The 24,372-nt window shown below is 40.9% G+C and overlaps 1 protein-coding gene across 2 annotated transcripts in view; it reads left to right on the forward strand.

Moving 5' to 3' along the window:
• The window catches only part of LOC137591477 (interleukin-1 receptor accessory protein-like 1), a 205,861-nt gene that overhangs the window by 104,828 nt on the left and 76,661 nt on the right, over positions 1-24,372 (forward strand). For both annotated transcript variants that reach the window (XM_068309503.1, XM_068309504.1), the window contains exon 6: positions 19,683-19,757. In XM_068309503.1, the coding sequence (XP_068165604.1) occupies positions 19,683-19,757 (75 nt within the window). The remainder of the gene's footprint in view (positions 1-19,682; positions 19,758-24,372) is intronic.

Raw genomic sequence — 24,372 nt, forward strand, 5'->3', positions numbered from 1 at the left:
GGAGAAAAAGATTTAATGCTTTTTAGTGATAGCTATCTGAACACTCAGTGCCGTACTAAAGCAATCTGTGGTGCATGATGCAGGTACACTTAAGGTGTGTCCAGTTCCCTTTTGCTTCTCCATCTGTTCGTCACTCCAGTATTGAGATGTGGTAGACAGTCGACCATCTTCCTCCAACATGTCTCACTCCTCTGTCCCAACAACAAGTCCTACATATCAACAGTATTTAACTGATGAGGAGGAGGAAAGATTAATACGAAAATGGCAGGATAGGTTGGTGAAATAATCACCTGCAGATTTTCCCCAACAACAGACACACAAAGTGCATCACCGCCATGTGCACAACTTACTCACATGGCACAGGAGCTTAACCTCTTTGATTATTTAAATCCCTTCAAGCAACGACAGGATCTCACGTTAATCAGAGTCACACATGCAGTCCGGGTTCATACAGTCAAGTTGGCTTCAGTAAAAGCAGCCATTTACTTGATAAATCTTGAATAGCTCCAAGAGGTTCAGTGAAATTTCCATACTAAACTTTTTTTCCCGGTGTGGCGGGTTGACGAACTTAAACACGGTAGACTGGTACATCGCTAGTGGATGTGATAAACTAGCACATGTAGATGCAATTATCTATTTGATCCTTTAAATAGCAAGAGAGATACTTTGTAATGGACCAACGTGCCCAAAGGTGCAAACATATTTAATAGATGCCGGATACGAAAATTACATTGCGCTGCTTGGAAATTAGCAATTACATTTGCCTTGCACTGAGCACCCCTTTGTAAAATGGAGGTCTTGGAGTGATATAGTTGTAAAAGTAATCGTTAGCAATGGAATACAAACTCTTATTGCAAAATTGTGCAAGTTGATCTTTACCACTGGTTTGCACATTGAATGTTCGTTTGGTGTTTGTATAATGTGAGGCAAGTCTTCCACCTTGAATCTGACAAATTCTGCTCACATTGGGATGCAGTGCCAGATTTACATCCAGTGGCAGCTTTCACTGGCAATATAAGAAGTAAAGTTGCCCTTTGACTGAAGAAAAAAAAAAAAAAAGATAAATGACTGTGTTTATGTGGCGCTGACACTTGTCAACTGTGCGAAGTCAAGCAGAATTGTAATGAGCAGTGACGCCATCAGCCAATGTGAGGCCTACCAAGGAGGGGAAAGCAGCTGCTGTGGCGGTCTTAGGTGTTTCATGTGCCATAAGGGTGGTCGGAGTGGATAATGTTGGGCTTCTTAACTTTCACTCGGTTTCCAAATTAGCCACACATTGTCATAATGGAGTTTCTTTGCTCTTGGAATGAAGCTAATCTTTGCCAGTGCCAAATTATATTAGAGTTCAACATTAGCACCACTTGTGATCAAGAGATTAAGGTCCCTAATTACTAATGGTGAGCAGCAGTTTGACATTTCTGATTTTTGATATTCGCTGCGTTCCAGACAGCTGACAGCTGAGCCACATGACAGATAAGTTTCACAAAAGACAACTATATTCCATTACGTCATGCACAATCGCCTCTGTTTATCCCATTCTGAGGCAATTTGTACAATATCTATTTTTTTCTCACACACATTACTAACTTTTCTCAGCTCATTATAGCATTTAAGTGTTACTCCATCTGATTCGGGCTCTGCAAACCAACTGTCACCTTTTTCATTGCGTTGCTGTCATACATCCTGTCAAATATCTATCAATTAGCAAACTGTGCTTACAAGTGCTCCTCTGACACACCGTACATCTGGGATGGCAAATTAAGATGACGTGTTACATAATTAATGCCTTCGCTCTACTAATTAGCGCTCACTTAGTGCCTTAGCTTTGGCGATGTGAATATCTGTGCTAAACTAGTGCTAACAGAATGTGTTGGGATGCGAGGGGAAAGAAGAAGAAAAAAAGTCACATGCATCTACGTTAAACGCTTTGTTTAAGCGTTCGTATTTGTCTGATTTGATTTATAGCGCCTGTCAAGGCCACAAGCTCACGAGTCGGTACAGCCTTGGAAATATTCTCTCCCTCCTTCCCTTCCTTCTCCAACTCCGGCAGTTTGTAGAAATGCTTCGTCAAGGACACTTCAGCTGCATGTCAATCCACCAATTCTGCCAGAGAGATAAGAAGGTGGGAAGAGACAGCGGATGGGACTCTTGCATAATTTATAGTGAGCAAAAATCAATTTTCTGGCATAAATTACTGTGATGTTAATTAGTTGCAGATTGGTCTTTGACAAAAGGTGCATTCTAAATCACTTCGGGGAGGGACTCGCCACGCAGATTCAAGAATGAATTGTTCAGCCGGTGATAATTTCACATGATGTTTGGGAAATTAGAAGCTTTTCCTTGTTTGGAATGGCTCAGAAGACAGAATGATAATCCAGAAATAAAATAGAAGAAGTCCCTCTACTGGTGAGTTAGGGAACTTAAAGGAAAATGGAAGCTTGTATGAAACAAGTAAATCCCTTTTCTCTCTTCAAAGGCTCACACACACACACACATGCACACACACACACACACACACACACACACACACACACACACACCACCACCACCACCACCACCACCACACAAAACCTTGGTCAGGGGGATTGCTTACTAAAGCTTAGTTCAGTAGAGATGCCCAGCTGGGCTCTGATGTAATGGAAATTGATTGCACTGCTCCCAGGCTACACTGTCATGACAAGTTACTTTAATGGCACTAAAGCAGGCTTATGTTGAAGTTTAAAAGTAGGGGGGCGGGCACAGAAAAGTCAGCCCCCGGCGTATTTGAAGAATTGCAAGGCTTTTTTTTTTTTTTCTTAATTCATGCACAAGGTTTCAAGCAAAAAAAAAAGAATGGGTCGACGATAACAATGGAGAAGAAAACTTTTGGAGGTGGAGGAACTGTGGGAGTGACAGTTCAGCGTGAGGCCGACCTCCTCAGAAGCAACTGAAGCAAGCCATAAATGTTATAATTAAAGAATGATCGTTTCATTTGCTTCAAATTTAAATGTCGACTCTGACAGTCCTCCATCGTACATTCAAGCCGTGTGCTCTACGGGGCAATTTATCCAGGTAGTCGCCCGTCAGGTAGAGGCACTTAAATCTGTTGTTCACTGGTCTCACACAGGTAATGGAAGCGACAAGAGGGCCATGAACTTTTTTTTTTTTGTGCCTCTTTTAAGACAGGCTCTTATCATACTCCCCTTACATCACCCACTTCCTCCACAGGTGAAGTCATTTCCTGTCAATAGGTTGCACTCTGGTAACTCTAAGCCGAGGTCATCTGTGTCAGGCCGACGTCTTTCGTAGGATTCTTTTCACCTCTGCAGGTGTTGACACTGCCGTTCTCTTTCCTCTACCGCCACCCCCCTCCCTCGATTTAGTTGTTGTATAATAAACAAGCTGATTTATATTACAAGCAAAAGACATACAAGGCTTAGCGATGAGTGCTTAAGAGCCTCTTAACACAATCAGCACCTAATTTATTTTAAAGTTTAATGGCATTTTGAGTTTAATGGTATTTCTGATTGCAATGCCTCTGTAATAAATTACAAGGGGCTCATGCATGAGCTCTTTGAGTAATGTGTTTCCCTCATGTTTTGTCTACAGGCCAATTAAAGCACGCTGTGTGACAGTCTGGCCAAATCAAAAGGTCCCTGCACTCCCAGACAGCTAAAGCAGCCAATTAAAATACCCGCCTGCACTGAAACAGCCGTCACCGCCCACTGCGAAGAAATCCCAAATGCACAGTGCGGAGTATTGATCGCAAATGTGAAAACTCGTCTTGTACTTTGTCCAGATAGGAGTGAAGGAGTTGCGTTTAACAACGATGAAGGTATCCGGTCAGGCTTTTGGGCAGAACGACACTTACGCCCACTGCACATCCGCCGTGTGTGTCGGTAAGCCTCATCACACGGGTCAAGAGAGCCGAGGCCGCACTCACACGCTGCTTGATCCTCTGAACAAGTCTGGAAATTAACTTTGATATAGGATGTCTGTGGGGGGAGAGGCTCAGGTCCACGAGGGCAAAAGAGGCGGCCGGTCACCTGCGACCGAGGGCAAAACGTGTTTGCTGCACGCAGAGATGTGTGTGTGTGTGTGTGTGTGCGTGCGTGCGTGAGTGCGTGGAATGTGTATGTGAGAGAGATGAGGAGCTGCTCGTCCACTTCAAATTCATTCATATTCCGCTCGCATGGAGCTCTGATCCAGCTTTAATACATCTCAGTTCTCTCTGTGACAGATTTGGAGCATGTCAAAATTAGAAAGTCATTTAAATGAATTATCTGTTCCAATTTATACACAGACTGACCTATCATTAGCTCTATATGACCCCTTCTGTGGCATTCGAAAGCTGCTTAATGTCCTTTAGTGTTTCTTGTTCTTCTCATGCTTCAGGTACGGAATACGATGTTACAAAACTACATTAGGGCCATTTCTTTGAAAGAAGCATTTTTTGTCGTGAAATATCCATCTTTGATGTATTTTGCCAATATCTGAGCCTTTTGTGTCTCCTTGTTTTGGTTTTACATCCCACGGTATCGGTGCTCATAAACATCTGAAGGAGCAATCAGACATATTCCATGAACAAAACCTACCTGAAGTAAATAAAAATACAAGCATTAGCACATAACTAGTGTAGAATCTGAGTTTTTAAGAGGACATTTTAAGTCTATTTAAATGTTTAATCTCATTTTAGACGTCGTAGTCTAAATACCAATACCTTGTTTTTGCTTTAAAGTTATTTAAAACATTAAAATGATATTATTTTTTCCTCTTATACAAACAAACTTCTCCCAAAAGAGTTGCCATAAAGTCCTCATCACAACAAAAGAATGGAATTAAGAATCAAAGGAATAAACATAAATAACCAAACTCAGTATAATTTTTATTGCAATCTTCCATATAGCAATTAAATAAAATATGCCATAAAAGAAAAGAAGGTCTTACACTAAGTAAAGTTCTCTTGAGATGTTTGTTCAGGAAAAATAATCTTGATTTAAGATTTAATGTTGGGCTTTTTATTGCAGCAGAGAGATTTCCTACCAAAAAGAAAAGGTCTTATTATAAGTAAAAACACGAACATACAAGTGTTGGGTGCTAATCAGTCTGCAGAGAGTTACTGCTAAATTCCCCTCGAAAACATGCTTCTCTCAAAAGACATGCATGGGTAGGGAAAGAGCCTTTACATGATTACCATCCTTTTCTTACTTTGGGGAAAATTCAAAGTTTTAGTCTTTCCGTATTGCTGCGCCAGATCCTCATGACCAAACTTTTTTTTAAATATCTTTAACCACACGGAACAAGAACTGTACAATGCAGTAATTCCGAACTCTCACTCATGTCAGAATACAAATTTGGCTTTTGGAATGAACATGTTAGAAATGTGTTACTTTAGTTGTACTCTATTTATTATCTGTTTTCCAGTTGCTCAAATCTTGCATCCATTGTCTTCCCTTTTCCTTTTATATATGTGTAGCACATCTCCCTTATACAACTGTAGTGGATTTAAAAGGTAAAATCAATAGCTTCCACTCGGATCATTCTTGTTCATGGAGGAGAACAGGCTGTCCTAACATTTTGCACACTCAGTGGTTTTGCACAGTCAGCTTAAATTAGTATATTTCCACCCCTCACCCCCCTTATTTTTTTTTGCCCCAACAATAGAACAGCCAGAAACAAACAAAAAGAGGGTGAGGAAATACAATACAAATACATCCAGCGGCTCTCAGTACAGTTTGGGCCACAGAGCTCCCTTGTGGACAATGGATAGAAGGGGGGGGGGGGTTAGCATCTCGATGTAGGGCACCACAATGGCAAAGCTACCCCTGATGGCACATGGCACCAGTCACTGACCTGTTTAAACAGCTGGAACGTTTGGCACTGCCTGCCTCCGGAGATTTGCAGGGCCACTGGCAGAGGGGTTGAGAGGAAGGAAGCGGGGGGAGTGGAGAGGGAAGGGAGACGGGAGGCATGGTGGCAAAGCTCGGAGGAGGAATTCATACCCTAGCAATAGGAGGGCCCACTGTGCAGAAATGGCACCAAGCTGGGATTAAAACAAGCCACTGGCAACAAGCTGAGGAGGGGAAGGTTGGAGCAGAGTTCAAGTCACAGCAGGGGGGTGGTCAGTGTGGGGGTAACTAGGGTAGGCTTCTGCAAAGAAGGGGGTGGTCGGCACAAATGAAAAATAGATTGTTGTTTTGATCAAGAAGGAGTCTCTTTGTTTCGCAGTGGTTTTGGGCTGTTTGTCTAGAAACGCACAAGGTTATCGACTCACAAGCAGCTCACGGCAGGACTTGAATCAAGACGGAGCTGGAGGGTGATGTAGGCTGCCGGTTGCAGGCTGGAGAGCTGCAGGTGCTTTGTTAGTTTGGATGCATGTTTTGCACTTGTTATCATTCGATTAAAATAACTGGAGGAACACTAAATACAGTAATCAGTGTGGAGTTACTGATAGATTTACAAATCAGAATGCTCCAGGACACAAAATGAACACCTACGGGGTGTAACAGACTATATTTGTCTGTGTCCAAGGTCTTCAGTGATCAGAAAATTAGTTACATGAGTTCAGTTTTATTTGCGAGTCCAGTAACTAAAGATTTAGAACACAGGGCAACTAACCAAGAACCATCTGCACAGGGCAAAAATTGTATTAGTGCATTTCAGATATTTTTAGTAAATTAGTTTGGTCAAGCTTAAGGACCATGACCCAAAAAAAAGACCTGTGGAAGACCCACGTTAAATGATGCAACTTGAAAAATGAACCAACAATCAGACGTGATCCAGAAGTGATTTAACGATAATTGGGCCCAATTCAAAATGCAGTCGACCACAAAATCAGTTAAAACTAGCAGCTAAGGGAAAACAGAGACAGGTGATTTCTCTAGATAGAACAGGACTCTTTGCCTGGATGTTCTTCATACCCAGTCTGAATCCGATCTCGGTCAAAGGAACTTAAAAGAAAGTGAAGATTTTTACTCTGCACACATTATGCACCTGCGATGATGAACTGAGCAGCGAGTGAATCAGTCCGTATCTCACGGTCATAGCCTCTCCTTGTGATGTCGCTTGATCGCAATCGCTTACCTGCCGGGTCACGGTGTCATTTTGAGCTTGCGACGATGACGCAAGGGAATGTCAATGACAGCCCAGGTCCTCAGCCAGAGGCTGGTAAGGAAGGTCAGATGTGTGTGGTAGTGATAAGAAAGGTTGAGAGGAGGCTGCAAATCTGAAAGACGGATGAAAAGAGTGCCAGAGAGGGGCTCGGCTATCTCTGTAGAGATCGCCACGATTCAGTCAAGCCATATTGAACAAGATTGTTAGAATATTTTGTGAGGAGGAGCGTCGGAGGTGCAGTTTGATTAAATTCAGCTGCCCAGTTATTAGCGTTGGATTTAAAAATTGAAGACTGAGGGAAATACTCTGGTTGTATTTCAGTAGATGATGTCATGCCACCTTTGAGAACAAGCCTACTCGCCTTTCACCGAGCAAAAGATTTCTTTTTTTGTTTGCGTAACATCCATTTTAGGGCTTTTTATTATTAAAAAATCATATCCTTTTTTTTTTTAATGGAAGTGCGCAAGCCCACTGGTTTAATCAGATTACTTTTTTTTTTTTCAAGAGGTATGTTGGCGGCAGATTTAATGAATAATGCAGTGGATTTGTGCTTTAGTCGATGCACATTCAAATGAATGTTTGATTGCTCTGAGCACATTGGCTAAAGTCATTTTAGGAATCAGTCATCAAATCTCATAGTGGTTTAAGTCAAATGCCAATATTTGATCAGCCCAATTTGTTGAACATTTGAATGTGAACATGATCATTCAAATCCAATTTGTTTCTATTTGCTCAGAGAGGGCTGCAGAGACAGCTAGATTGTGTCGCATTACAGCGGTACTTGCTATTATAGCAAAAAGACTTATCTGCCTCTAGTAGCTATTGTATTGCCATCATGGTAAGCATGCCTTCAAGCGCAGTATGGATTTTATTCTATGGCCAGGAAACACAAGTGACGGTTAGACTGCTGTAATCAAAGATCAAATCGTGTTTACAGGGATCTTTAAAGTATGTATAGAGAACCATGTTGACTGCGTTTCTTCAGTACTGAGTAGAATGTACATAATATTGGGAAATATAGCACAAAACATGAAGCTTTGCGTCTTGGGTAAAGAAGTCCTGTGCAGCTAAAATCACAAAATATCTTCAGCCAGACTGTAACGTGTTTAAGAGCACAATTAGCTGTCATCACACGCCATCATTTTGCTAAATTTATACACATTTAGATAATTGGATTATGGCTTATTATATTTCAGAGTGCTTGTAACAAGGACTTTTCGGCCAAACTTTTATATGTAATCAAAGTTCGACTGCTCTGACTGCACTTTTTAAAGCGCTGCGCCTCCAAAGAGTCTTTAATAAAATGTTATAGAGATCCTGCCTGCATGCTGTGAACTGCTGCACAGGGTAAATAAAAAAACAGTCCTTAGTTCAGATGAGATCTGCAAGTCGCTAAACAAGAATATTATAATTTGTCCTTGAGAAGCTTGCAGTAGCTGAAGAAACCCCCCCCCCCCCGTTTTTGAGCTGGAGGAAGCAACTTGTAAAATCTTAATTAAAAGATAGTATCAGACGTGGCGTTGCTTATGGAAAATAGGGAAATAATGGACATAAAAAGACATTTTTACATTCGAAGCAGACAAATAATTCACTATGCTGGGATAGCTGGGATGAGAGAGAACTTATTTGCCGAGGGGAGAGAACTGGCATTTTTAATATCCACAGCAATGAAATCTGAATATAGAAAGTGTGAGGCAGCAGAGTGTCATTTGGCAGAAGATCCTTCATTCTCTATATTTTTCCTCTGCCATTCGTCTCGTTTTAGTCCTCATTATGGCAAAAAACAAAGTGTAATTAACGTAATCATGATTAATTACAGCACAGTCTTAGTTTACACATCTGCCTAATTGCAACTTTTCTTCACTTTATTTTAAATACTCAAGTAAGCAGAACTTGTCAGATTAGCTCCCCCTTCTCCTTTTCTGGTGCTCGAGCAGGAAGTGAAAATGTGTATTCTCCTGTTATGTTTCTTCTACATTTTCTACAACATTTTAAAAAGACAGATTCAACCCTTTGCTCGTACACCCCCACTTGCTAACTCCCACCTTCCGTCAACATCGGCCAACTTCTGTATAGAAGTAGAGACGGACATTTTGCAAGATAACATGGGCGGGGAGAAGGAAGTGTAGCGTTGCCAAAGGCAAACTGCCAAACTGATTCTCAAAGGGATATATACATAGCAATACCCCTATTGATTGCCCTGAATATATTTACTGAGGGGAACAGGAGCAGTCCGGGTGGGAAAAAGGGGAATTTATGACAGCTGGTGCTCGAGATTAATTCACTTTTTAATTATAGGGAAGTACAGGTATTGCCTGTCGAGGAGTTAAATTTAAAGCTAAGACAAATGGCAAGGAATCCTTGCTGAGAACGCAGTATATGAACGAAAGTGTATGAATCAATAGTACATTTTTTCCTCAACTCTGCTTCATAGTAATGGCCAGTGACTGTATTAAGTTCTCAAGCGAGTTCATGCTTCATGGCAAGTGGACAGAAAAACCGCCTTCTACACGTGGGTGGAGCTATTTCTTTCTTTACCTTCCAGTAAAGTCATCCAGTAAATTGTATGACTGTAGTTTTCAAGCAGCGGAATAGTTTTCCTACGCTTTCCTGAATGTTAACATGTTTTGTAGGCAGCACAAAAGCAAAACAAAAAAAGTGACCACCTTCTGAGTCACAGCAGCACCCTGGAGATGAGTTATCACTGTTTTAATAGTGAGAAACTGATGACTGTAGAATTAAGAAAATGTGGTGCAATCCGGTTTTTCGTTATCACTTATTTTTCCTTGAAATTTATTCTGCAGCCCTCGCTATTTGATGTGAAAATGGTGGGTTTCATCTAAACACCACTGGTCATGCGTAAATGGTTTGAAACCTGAATGCATCACACACGCTGCCCCACCACCATAGTGTATGATTTATGACCCCGAGGAGGACCCATCCCATCCTAGCATTCTGTTTTCAATATATTAGAAAAAAACTAGAGGATGGATGGATAAAGCACATGACAAAGTTAGAGAAGGTCAACCCACGAAGTCACACACCAAAAAGGTTTCCAAAGAAATGTCCAAATCTATCTTTATTTTACAATGATTGTGTTCAGAAGTAAAGAAAGCCGTGAAAATGCTTTAAAAATAACAGACATCATTATATTCCACTTTAGTTGAGTGATTGTTTCAACCAACATATAGTAAACATCAAATATTTATCTTTCAGGTTTTCTAAGCCAATAGTTCCCGACTTTAGAAAGATTTTTTTCAATATATGCAGAGCAGGAATGACAGGATGGTGATCAAGCTGTCAATAAAATGCATGTGCACAGTTTAACCCGCCCACTTTTCCTCAATAACACTCAAGCAATGACCCAAACTGCACCCCTGCACACACACACACACACACACACACACACACACACACACACACACACACACACACACACACACACACACTTTCAAAGCTGCAATTAGCATCAGCTCTACCTTTTCATCATCATTTCTTTCTGTCGGCTAATCGGCTCATTCTCCCACTCCATCCGAAACCCCGAGTCTTCTTTCAGCTCTGCTTCTTCTTCACCACCATCTCCTTCCTCTCTGACTCATCCTCTATTCCTCCCCTATGGTGTATTTTAAGCCAGGCAGCTTGAAACACATCTCCCTCCCACCATCCTTATCGGCGAGTGAATAACACATTTCTGAGGCGGTCGGCCACCGCTGAGGAAACAGGTGAGTAATGACTACAGGCCACTCTAATTAACAAGTAACCCTTTGTTGGACATGTAGGGTTCGTCATACTTGATCCAGGGACGAACCGCCTTTCGTCCAGCAGAGCAAATGTTTACTCTTGCTTTGGGCTGAAAGTATGCAACAGATTCAAAAAACACATCTCATTACAGGGAAAAATCTCAGGGTGCTATCTCTGACCATTGTGAGTAATTACGTGGAGTGCCTTTCTTCCTCGCCAGAGAGAGTGAAGGCACTCCAGCGATTCCCCATGCCTGCAGTTATATGATTTATGTGATTTCCCCTGAATGAGCTTTTTCATCCTATGAGCTTTCTCATATTCAATTGTTTTGATGGATCTTCTGAAAGAACACCTTTTTCAATAAGGAAATCTACCCTTATTGTGTTCTCTTCAAGGTTTCTATATTGGTATTTTTCAACAAGTATCATCTGAGAACATTGCATTGTCATTTCTTTAGGGCCCCCTTCTTTTTTTTTTTCCCAATAGATTTCTCAGTGCCTTCCAGGAGCCTCGCAGAGCATCTAGCTCATTTTAACAAGCAGCTTCCACTTTCACTCGAAAGATTTATCTTTTGCACCTCCAAGATATCCATCATAACAAGTGGCTGCAACTCAACTGAGCACAAAAAGGCTCAGTCACATTTTGACTACATATTAGAATGGGGCGAGACAGATTTTGATCTGCTATTCTGAGACATGGTGGTTTGAGCATCTTGGAAATGGCTGCTTTTATAGTGTTTCCAGTCACTCCAGTGCATTACAGCAGGACAAGAGTGAGGTTAGAGGTGCTTGGACACGCTTGAAGGTGATGTAACAATCATATGAGATTTCGACCCACTTCCCTAGAACAATAGATACAACTCATAGCACCTGCTAGTGTGTTTTATCGAGTAGCTAACATGCAAGGCAGGTCTCACAAAGTTGAAACGAAGCGTATCAGTAAATGTTTGAACAACACGGATTGAGTTTAGGCATGAGTGGGAGCTGAGGAAGAACGACAGGTGACTAACAAATCCATCTACCTTTTGTTCTGAGAGCATTTCATGACTCATCAGTAGAGATCCGACCATTGATCTCCAATGTGCAGCCGATAGTGGTGACAAAAGGGAATGACATGACATGTCTATTTGGACTGGCTTCCCCAATGATTTCCTATAGCTGGATATATTTAAATGTGGTTTATATGCTTAGCATACACTGCAAAACAACAAAGGTGACAAAGGAGTCATTAAGGAGAATCCAACCAATCCAAACGTTGCCTTATCCCGGTACAATTCTGCAGGAAATCTAAATAATGCACTTTTTTTTCTCTTTTGTATTTAGGGAATGGAATCTTCAAAAGCACATCAATAGTACGCCCTGACATGCGTATCCTCCTGCTAGCGGAGAACACATTTTAAAACATTCCAATAATGACTCCAGCACAGAACATTTCCACATCACCCCACAATATCCCATTTTCACTGCCATCGAAGGTTTTTTGTACATCAGAAACATACATTTAGATCAGATGTACTTTCAGCAAGACGGTGATGAATACCACCAAATGCTTTGATCTGATGGCTAATGAGCAGGCATTTTCCAAACGGCTTAACACAGGTCGCACATGAGCAGGGTAACGATCTTTTCTCCATTTAAGATGTGGAGAGCACATACAGCCTCATGCGCAACTGTCATGAAAACCGGAACAATCATGAAGTAGTTTTCTGATAAAGCCGATGAGACAGAGACGTGTCGCCTAACAGCTTCAGCGCTGTATTGCAATTAAAATATTCCAACCTTAAAAGAACCTTTCAGAGAATTCAAAACCAGATCAGCCAATAGTTTCTATCCGGATATCCAGTAAGTAAAGGGACAAACAAACGTGAGTCATCACATGACCCCCACCCCACCCCAACTGCATTGTCAGCACTAAGAATAGATGCAAAAAAGCTGGCCAGCCAGTCGCTGAGATTGTCTCCTACAGCTGAGACCAGTCAGCTTAGTCAATCAACGCTTTCCTGACCCATCATTATCCCACCAAGTAGATGCTAAAGAATCTAAATCCACATCCTCCCGGTTGCTGAACGCCATCCACCTTCATCAGAAGACTGCACTCTCCCTGACCCGGCTCGGTTTCACCGCCACCCTCCAGCAGATGTGTCAGGGTAACAGCCTGAAAGTCCTCCCGCAGAAATAACTGTTATTCTGGCGGAACTATAAAATTTACCTCCCATCACAGGCAGCTGTAGCAGCAGCATCACTGTCCTTATAAACAGTGAACTGCTCTGTATGTCTGGCTTCTCCGCACATTTTATGCGGCCGCTGCTGTTTTGTGAAATCTGTTTGCCGACTGGAAATTGCACCAGTTATGCCGTGTGGTAATGAAAGCACTTTTCCTTCAGCTGAGGTCACATTAAGAATTTACAATAGCATTTTTCCAGTCTATTGACCTGCATATTTAGCCATGAAAAGGAAAATTGCACAATAAACCCTTGTAAGCACTTGATGACAGCCTCTCGAAAATACAATATACTTCCATCAACAGCAGAGTAGGTACAGAATGTAATCATGCGCAATAGCTGCTAGTATTTAATTCTAGCAATTGACCCAAGCATTGTTCCCTATAATGTTTGTTTATGGTCATGCAACCTCCTTTAGAATACCAGACATTGGTGTAAGATGCTTTACAAATGTGGATGGGACCAGCTAATGGGAATACAAGGCGTTTATGTGCTCTGGTGTCTTTTAAAAGTTGTGTTTTGAAGTTTTAAACGGCAATACAGATTCGAAAGACCAGAAGTGAAAGAACCTAACATTGCATGAAAAAAATAAAATGGCTTCCAAAAAAACGATTCAACGTCTTTAAGATAATTCCTTTCGAGTTAAAGCGAAGAGGTCAAGTGGAGTCAGAGTGAGCCTCCAACAAGCTACAGTAACCATTCAGTTATTCAAAGAATCTGTGGAGGCTCTGAACAGCAGCATGGACATGTTGACCAATATGCGTGCAAACACATAATATCGCTACCCAGAAGCTCTCTGCATAACAGAGTGGCAAAAAGAGTCAATATAACGGCCATCTGTCACCTTCTGTGAAAACCATTAGTCTTGAATTTATAAGTGGCACAGGTTTTAGGAGTGTGCGTGAACAAATCCATCAAGTTAACTGGATAACATCTGAGCTCTGAGGCCCCTCATATAAATCTTTTTTTGGCCAAACATAAATATTCATAAACATTTCAAATAACAAATATCACATTGAAAACAAAAAATATCCTCTAGTGTAGGTCTGAAAGTAACACGGTTAATCATTGTTAATGACATTTGGAGGGTTGATACTGTTTTGTTTTTTCAGAACCTCACAAAGTATTACCTTATTTTCCCTCCTTAATTTTCCCTCCCTGTCTTTTCATTTCATTTTCCATCTTATTTTTCTCTGTCCAGCCTTGCCCCCCCCCCCCCCGCCTTCTCTCCAAGTGTACTTTGCTAAAATGCCTCATGTTGTTTGACCTGAACTGGCACTGACCTAACATCTGGGCATCAGTTTCCAGCAGGCATTAGCCGGCGCTACGGAATATCTCTTCAGAAAGGATTTGATAATGATGTACCGAGAGGCGCTGAGCAGATAGATTGATGCATTGTCAACGTGGTAAATGTGGGGAAGTCTTGACTAATAATTTGATGTCATCAAGAGAAGTTACACCAGCAGAAACTATATGTGACAAAGTGACTTAATCTTCAATGGTGGTCCATTTATCCCGTCTGGCTTTAACAATCGCAGACAGCTGCTGACAAATTTTTCCTCCTTCTAGAGATCAGAAGCTCCGTTGCGAAGGCATTCTTGCTAACGTATCCTGTCCTGGAGTCGCACACATCAAAATCACTTTAATGACACCTCCGCTTGCCTAGCATGGTCTTAGCAGGTCTGTTTCACACAGTTTGGCTGGCCTTCTCTTAAATTCAATGATGAGATCAAATTATTCCCAATAAATCAAACTTTGAACAATAAATAATCAATAGACACAAAAACAGATCTGTATTTTCAGTTTTCAGATGTTGCTATTTGAATCTAGTCTCGTGGAGTCGACGTAGTGTCAAAGGTAGCACACGAAAGTTAAGTGTTGAACATGAACGACATTAAACTCGCTCCACACTTGCACATTGTTAGCATTTAAGTACCCGACCTTAACATTTAGCACGGCTGTGCGGCTGTGTTCTTTGACACGGTGTTCTGTTTGGGACAGAAAGAAGATCCAGATCTGTGGTGCTTCTGTGCAGCGCTGAGTGTGTTCAGCTTTTGTCTGCAGTGTGTTTCTAATTAGTCACTGTGTCGATGGCAAACAGGCAGAACAGTTTTTAAAAAGGTGTCGATACGCTCAGGCCAAGGTGAGATAACCGCTGAAAAATCAATTGCTGCCACTCAGGGTATTCCACATCTCTTGATTAATGATCATAAAATCGCCCATATGTGCATATTTCTTAATTTTATGAGTTTTTTTATCTGTTATCTTTTGAATTATCACTAAAAAAAATAATTAATATTGATGTGAAGGAACTGGATGAGAATTAAACATGTTAGAAATATTTGTTGCAAAGTGGCAGAAAACTGAGCTAAAAATTTAAAAAGGATATTTCTCTCTCTCTCTCTCTCTCTCTCTCTCTGTGTCACACACACACACACACACACACACACACACACACACACACACATGCACGCACACACACAGTGGTGCTCCTCTTAATCTATGTCTGCTGAAGTGGTCTTTAATGAGGTGTGAACAGAGGACCACAACCCTCTCGCTCCGTGCCTCCTCCTCCTCCTCCCTCCTTTTTCATCTTCCCTCTTCCTCTCTCTCTCTTTCACCCCTGAGAGCGACAGGAACAGATGGACACAGCGCCAAAGACACACGGCGAGCGACGGACAGATCGGAGCGAAGGCGCCGGTAGAGTTAATGGGAGAGAACGGGGTCTATTTTTTTTTTTCTGTTTCATTACTCCATCTCCCCATCCATCATCATGTGATCACAACACGAGCAGATCACAGGGCCCGCGCAGGAGGCCCCTTTAAAGACCCCCCCCCCCAGGTGATTCCAGCGTCAGGCTTGTCAGTGTTTATGGGTGCAGGGATGAGTGTGAGGGTGCAGGACTCTCACTGCAAGTATGTTTGTTCTGCATGTAGACAAGCAAGTCAGGCTGGATGCTTTACTAGCCCCTCAGCAAAAAGCCTGCCCACTCCTAATAACCCAGCATAGAACACCAGCTAGCTTCACTAATGAATCTCAAATATGTGTGTGTGTCTGACTGTGAATGTGTGTTTTAGCAATCCCACTAACATGCCTACCAGCGGCGTGCCCTTGATTTTGGGCGAAGGGCAGCGTTTCTGCCTGAGTTAAGCATCCGCCTCGTGCGTTGTTACTCCGCGCTTTAAAATTAGTTTATTAAAAAAATTTTGATTACCTTCCAGCTTTGGGATTTCACCTTCAGCTGCAAATCAAATGCAGGATTCACATTCAAATGAGAGCGAGCGTCTGCATACCTGTCCATGCGTGACTTTTTTTTCTTTTTTTTTAATTAAAATACATCCGTCTTCCGCCGCTAAGATTGCAAAGTGAGGTTGCGACAGTGAACGGTGTGGCATACCCTTTTAATTAAGACTCAAAAGAGTAATCCTGTTTGTGCAGATGAAACTCCGGAGTTGGGAATTGTCATCGGCGAAGGACACTGGAGATTAAGCTCTCACTTCCTACAGATCGTGCTGCAGTCATGTGCATTCCCTCTGGTTTTAACGGAAAGTGACTGTGATGCCTGGAGACAGGATGCAAACTGTCTCTATATAGATAGATAGTATAAATATAACATTCACTTTATTATCAGAAATCAATGTGCACAGAGAATTCATCTATAAATAAATCTATATTCAACATTTCCACGTGACACTTCTGTGATTTTCTGCACGTTACTCGAGGATCATCTTCCAAACTAGTCATTGATTTCTCTGAAAGGTCATACATGCGTTTAATAGTTTAATAAATGGCTGTTTAGACAAATGTTCAGCCTCCAGCAGCCAAAAATTAGAACATTCTCCTGACGTCCAACTGTTCTTTTACATAATTCTGCATAAAGGTATCCAAGTAAACCAATGATAATCTAAAAACAGAATATTTCTTCACATGCACCGTGTTCCTGCTGTCAAGTGCTGAGTCCGTCTTCCACGTTTTCTTTCTACTTTTACTCGTCTTCTGCAGCTAATACCGCTGCAAAAGCTTGAGGACTGACTCTGATCTCTCTAATGCCTTCCTTTGAATTCACTTCCGTCGACTGTATCCGCATTCATGGTCAACATAAGTGTGCTGTGCCGTTGTGTGGTATTAATAGCACGTGACTCAATTCACTGTAGTTGTGAGGAGGTTTGAAGCTTTCAGGTTATTTTAAAACTGTGCCGCCTGTTCCGTTCTACTGTTTTTAACATCCCGCCAGCTGATTCTGTAACTTCAAACTCGTGCCTTCCATCCTCCAGGTGCTGCTGAAGATAGCTTTCAGCAGCACTGCTCTATAATGTATAATGCTGAAATCTTTGTGGAAAAAGAAGTGATTAAAACGTCCTTTTGATATAAAAGTACAGAATCTTTCCATGTTATTTGCCCACGGGTCATTACAGCATGTTATTCACTTCCATATATCCCCCCTATTAAAAGGGCTTGACATGGAATTTATTTTTCCTTTTCTTGTTTTTTCATTAACGCAAATACCGTACAGAAATATTACTTTCAACTCATTTGGACAGAATAAACAGAGAGCTGTAGTCCCATGTTTGAAGCTCACATCCCCAGCAGAATTCTCTTTCCATGTTACTATAAATAATTTTATCCACATTTCTGTTCATGCACCACTTCCTGCCTTCAAACTCACTATTGTTTTTGCATGAGACAAACCATAAGGGTTGGAAAGGGTTCTTTTTTTTCCTTTTCAAGTAATAGTAAATTGGAATAATTGATTAATATTTCATCATGAAGGAAATGATTAAGGTAATGATATGATCCTGTATTTAAAACCTTGCTATGGCTTTGATTGTATTTACTCCAAAAGTGTCAGACATTCAGGCAAAAAGACATCTGGTTCAGGTTGAAGAAAGAGAAAATTATGTTTCATACATAGAAGTTTCATCATTTTTCCATCAGGGCAACAGTCAAAGTTAGAATAAAAGTAATGTAAATGTAATGTAATTTAAGGTGTGATCATTGAATTTGCAAATGAAAATCCTCCTGACACATCTCTGAGTGAATGTCTGTGGATGAGGCAGCCCTTTAAAGTTAATTTATGTTAAAAAACAAAAAAAATGTTTGCAATCATAGTCACATCTTCTGGTCATGGAGACTAAGTAAAAGGATGATCACCGTGATTAAAATAGATGTAAATTTGAAACCATTTGCATATACAGCTTATCATCATTTTCTTAATGAGGACAATCGGGCTGAAAATGTTGAAAAACATTTTGACATTTTGTTCCCTCATCAGATATTTTGGACTCTGTGTTTTCCTTTCAAAGTGTTGTTTTTCTGATAAAAAAGCTTTTGAGTCTCGTCGTCTTCCGATGATTAGATATTCCTTTAAAGTACATCAAACCAATCAAGTCATTTGTGCTTCCCTCAAAATAGCGTCCAAATAGTTGGTTCCCCTGACGGAAACATGTCGGAAACAAAGGATAATTTGCTTCCCTACAAGCTGAGTTGTTACTTTTGCTAACCTAAACCAAGCGTGAAGCTGCGCGCAGTGTGTCAGTGAATTTCCAGGATCTTATTGTTGCATCTTGAAACTCATAGCTCCCGACTGCATAGGCCAAACGAAAACGCTCAATCGACCCAAGACTCATTTAAATTTCCCACCACTGCAGTTAAACCTGAGATATGTCAACCAGGACCGGGAGCGTGGAAGAGTGTGAACTCTGTCACACCTTTCCGTTAAACCGCCGCTAATTTTTTGCCCCGGCTTGTCCATTGCTGGTCCGAGTCAAACCACAAGTCATTTGTAGTGAAACAAGCCTCGTCCCTCCGACTTTTTCCAAGCGTGCGGAGACAGAAACCCCTCTCTCGTGCCACTTTGTAGACTAGAACCAATTAGGGAATGGTTATAATGAGGAGCCTCTAAGTGCACGTCTTTTGTTACTCAGCAGCTGTCTAATTAGAGTTGGTGTATTTTCGGAGGGAGTTGCAACGAAGGCTCTTCCGATGTCCTATACTTTCGAATCAGCAACTTGCTCATGGCCGACATTGTGACACTTTATAACATATCGCTTGTGCAAAAGTTTTTTTTTGTTTTTGTTTTTTTTTATTCCCTACTATCATTCTAACAGATGCTTATTTATGGTATTTTTAGGGACCTCGCATCTTCTCTGGTCAGAGTCGCAGTAGTCGCAGCAGAAAAATGCTGCATCTCCTGTAGCAGCTCTTAACCTTCACTGCAGCTGTGAATGAGTTTCGCCTCGGGGCATACTGTCGATGCAGAGATGGTTGACTGGTTACACAGCTGCTGTATATACAGTACCGTTTGTATCGTAGCCTTGTTTCATAACCAGATCATGGTTTACCCACTCATTTCTACTGGGAATGAATAGCAGCAGTTCTGAAGCAGCTGCTGCTGCTTTGAAGGCATGTGCACAGATGTTTAAACCTCTGAATGGGTAATAATTTTTAGTCATTTATTCGTTTCTTTTCCGTCCACTCTTAAAATACTATAATTCCGCGCATTTGTACTCATTTCCGATGCAACCTTTATTGTGGTCTTTTAATGAATTAATAATACTCTAGCTGTCCATGGGGAAGGAAGATATGAAATTTAATTTGCTCCTCCTCCTCTGTGTTTGTGTTTTTACAGCTCCCCTGACAGACAAGCCGCCAAAAATCCTTTCCCCTCCGGAGAACCAGATGAGTGTCATCGAGATGGCGATAGGTAAGGAAACATCACTGATTGCCTGCTTTCCGCTACCGAAAGAAAGAGCGGCTCAGGTTTAATGTTGAAGTGTCTTTTTCGAAAGATGTTGAACCCAGATTTGCTCCCTGGTCGATTCGTTGCTCGACCGCCCACGGCTCCTCTGGGATGGGTCAAAAACAAACTATTTCCCTCCTTGGGAAGAACAAGGGTGTATAAATCGGTCCTGTTCCATTTCCATGTCTTTGTCCTACATAGTCTAGCCCTTCCATGCTTTGCGCACATGGTAGGAATTTTTGGAGCCCGATGATATTCCCAAAAATCCCCTTAAATTCTTCATGAGCTGCAATTATTTGAATCAGGTTTCTATATGAGACGGGCTTTTATTCCTTATTTTCAGTTTTTACAGTCCCGATCCTGTTAATGCTCGGTTCTGAAGGTGTTTGCAAACGCAACGCATCCTCTGTTTACTTTTGTCATAAGTTCAGAATAATTGGTGTAATAGCATCCTCAAGTCAACGCTTTGTTGGACCTACTTTGTCATTTCAGAAGAAATACTGATTTTAGCAACTACTTAAATCAAATCGCTTCTACTCTTATGTGTTTTTTATCACTTTAAAGCCACTCAACACTGCATAAATAACTCTTATAGAAGGCCTTTCCAGCCGCTTAAGTGAAATAATGGCTCTTTTCCTACTAGGAAGTGTTGGGTTCCAGAGAATGCCAAAGTAGATATAATGGAACATAATGATGCATATTCTTTAACAAATAGAGACCCAGGAGGATGAGCTAATGCAATTACTGCTGTGGAAACATAAAATGTATTCTTAATTTATGACGTGACTTGCAAATTATTTGAATATAAACTTTTATGAGACTTTCTAACATTTTTTTTTTTAATGTGCCGCGCTTATTGTTTGATACCAAAATTCAATCAAGGCATTGATGAAGCAATTTAAAGTTTAGTTGAAAAGTTTCATTTGCAGATGCTGTGAGATATATTTTTAATAGCGATGAAGGCACGTCTGCTGCTTTTTCGCCTCATTTCTGTCATACGTTTATTGGTTTTTATTTCTTGCAGCATGGATGCTGATCATGTTTATCCAACTGTAATGAATCAGTAATCAATCAGAGCAGGTCTTCTTCCCTCACGATGCGTTCACGTCCGCGATGTAAACGTCACTTCAAATGATCCCCCTCAGCCGCCTCGGAACAGCAGCCTTTCCTTTGCCTTACCGGTTTTTGATGCGCTGGTCCTCGTGGGGAAATTCCCGCTTTGTGCCTTATTGGGCGAGAGCTCAGCTGTTGGTGGAAAGGAAAATGGGTCATGATGATGGCTTCCTTTGAAGTAAATTTGTCATGGACGATGAACACAACTAGCTTGCAGAGGTAAAAGGTAATCAGAAAATAGGTGCAAATCATTGTAGCTTCAAATTGATGATGGATAAAAGCCTTTCTCGGTCCCCTCATCTGTTTAAGTGCTTTATAGTGGATGATGGTGATTTTCAAAGTCCATTACCTGATAGCTGAGTATTGCTTCTTTTATTAAATTTTTTTTTAGTAACTGTACACTTTTTTAATGTGGATTATTATTTTTCCAGATATCCCTTACCTTCATTTTTATTCTGATTTTAAAAGACTGATGAGTGGGAGCTGTGTTTATGTACTCCTCCCTCCATCTCTGCACCCGTTGATATTCTACACAGAGTCAGCAGCTCTGTCTACATAATATATGAACATCTATTTGATTCTCGGGCTGTACAAGCCACGATCACTTCCTCTGTGTCCACATCGCGCCCAGTCAAACGCAGCATATCCTCTCGCAATTGTGGCAGTTTTGTCGGAATTTTAATATTCATTCTCTCATGAAATATAGAAGGGCAAATGGCTCAGGCTGACAGTTAATTAGGTAGGCGAAAGGGAGAGAAGGGAGAAGAGTGGAAGAAAGGTGAATGTGGAGAAACTCTTTTCAAGCCCTTGTTGCAGAAACTCAAGGGATGAACAGAGGGAACGGATGAATCTGTAAATGGTGGCTCCAGTTAATCACCTCGCCATTTTTTCTCCATCTTTTTTTGTCTTCTAATTGACGCCGTTGCTCAGTTTCCGTTCATTTTTTTTTTTTTTAAATTTTAAATCATGTTCTTCCAAACCCTTTTTTTTAATCGGTTTGGTTCTTTTCCACGCTCTTGAATGCAACCCGACCAGGGTTCCAAAACAACTCCCAGATACAAACCTGTTTCTTTAACCTTTATTCTGCTGTCAGGTTCGATTTGTTATGATGCTGTTTTCCATGCACACCTGACGTGACTCTCAGCCTTCCTTGCCTCCCTATCCTGACGTTTTATTTCGCTTTAGATTGAATTCACGACTGTTGTGGCAGTCTGTTTGTGATGTTCATTCCCGGGAATACCAAGTGAGCTCCCCTCTGATCTTGATTGGCTGTTAAAACTTCAAGCCTTTTCAACTGCCTCCTTCCTCTATACATCACACTTCATCGCCTTGACACCTGACATTATGACACCATAACAAAATTTCTGAAATTGCAGTCAAGTGAGCAGAAGACGATGTCTCTTCGCTAAATTTCTTTAAGCTTTTTTTTAAAAAAGCCATAAAGTACATCTCACTTCATATTGTTACACATCATTGTTCTGTCAATGCCTCTGACTGGTGTCAGAGTAATTTAATAGTCTTTTGTTCGATTCACTTTTTCCCTCTTATGCTTCAGTTTGTGATTTGCTTTTGTTTCCCACGATGCCTTTTGGGAGCCTTTATGGAATGGGAGTGAAATTGTTGTTTTCAAGTCCACAATGGGAAAGAGCTGTGCAACAAATTAAAGGTCGCACATGTACCCCAACCCCTCAATTTGAGCTGCAGTCCAGTGACAAATTATCTTTGTTTCTTATTACATCTTCATCTTCAGATTCAGCAATGATGTCCTTGAACTGTCTTCTTAGAGTGACTTGATTGACAGCAGGAACAGCCAATCAGAAGCCATTACGGTCATGCTTGATTCTGGTTTGTATTTGCTTGCTGCTTCTTTTATGGAAGCTAAATGAAAGCATATTAGGTAATTGTATACAAGTATAAATTATGTATCTATAAATCTTCATTTTACCTTAGACATGCTGTGAAATAGTCTGTGTTGGTGGGATTTGTTTATTGCTCATTCATGATGACTGGGTTAACGGTTGAATGAATAAAATCTTCCAACTTTTGTCTTTTTTGACACGTCTTCTTTTCCTCTGTGTGACATTATTTTATTCACTGGTTGCTCCCATCACTGTAAAATTAATTATAATTGAACAGCTATTATGAATTAAACAATAATTATGATTATCATTATTAGTGTGGGTGGCACTTTAGAATTAATTTTTCCCTGTATGATTGGTTCATAAAAAAAATGTCAACTGTTGTTTGTTTTTGATTGCATTTTTAGATGATCTGTTTTCATTCCATTAATAAATAATATTTTTATGATGACATGCGCCCCCACCGCTTGCCCACACCGCCGAAACTGTTGTCCCTGCCTGTGTTGAGCGAGCATGTTTGCATTACCTTTGAAGTGAAATCTTTTTTGATCATTTCATGCTCCCCCTGAGGCTACATCCTCAAAATAACCAATCCAGACACGCTAGCGTTTGATTGGCCGGAAAGGGTAGGACTTGAAGACTCGAATCAAGTGCAAAGGTGATATTTTCAATCAGTTTTTCGTCATGGAGGAGAACGGGACTGATGATGTATGCAGACCTGTCACTTTAAACATGATAAAACATGTCCGTTCTTTGTTGTCTTCTCTGCTTACGAAATATTCTGCAGTCCTCAAAGGTTTTGAATTTTATAGATATCATGCAACCGCCAAAAAATAAAAACAGAAAGAAAGGAAATAACTTGTATTAATGCATCAGTTCAGGCTATTTGAATACTTATCTTAAATTCTAATTTAGATAATCTTGATTCGCTGCAAAAGGGTTGCCTAGCACCCACAGAGTCTATGCAATACGATAGACCCTACAGCTGGGTAATACTGGCATGCCCACGTATATTTAGAGAACCCTTGTTTTACTTTAGAATAATAAAAAATTAAATAAAGAGAAATCGATTGTTGAATTGCACAAATCATTATATACTTCAATGAAAATCTGTCACCTTGTATCTCAACAACCCTTTTTTTAGTACAACCTGACAATAGTCACTCCTCTTCCAGGTTGAGCTTCCCTATTTGTTTGGTGAATAATATTACCGTGAACTGTAAATTGCTCTTCAGTCAGTCATTTGAAGGAGTTGCATTGTGTAATGATAAGAACAGAGGACACAGCAGAACAAAACCATCATTATCCTGAATTGACTTGGTGTTGGCAGCCGCATCAAGTTGTAATTTGCAGCCCTTTGGTAATGATGAGGTTAGACGCATCGATATGCTGTTATTCTGGTGCAGGCCCGGTTGCTGGGAGACTCCCATTTCCTTTAAGATGACATTGACACCCTCACTTTCAGCCTCTAATCTAAATTGAGAGGCTTGACAAATTCATACGTCTCTTGGTGAGGTTCTGCCTCCACGGTAGAAAGAAATGATAAACTGCGCTCAGACAGCAGACAGAATGTCAGATTCCAACACACAGTTAGACTTTGGCTGAAA

This window comes from Antennarius striatus, chromosome 24 (genome assembly GCF_040054535.1).
Source record: "Antennarius striatus isolate MH-2024 chromosome 24, ASM4005453v1, whole genome shotgun sequence".
Taxonomy (NCBI): Eukaryota; Metazoa; Chordata; class Actinopteri; order Lophiiformes; family Antennariidae; genus Antennarius; species Antennarius striatus.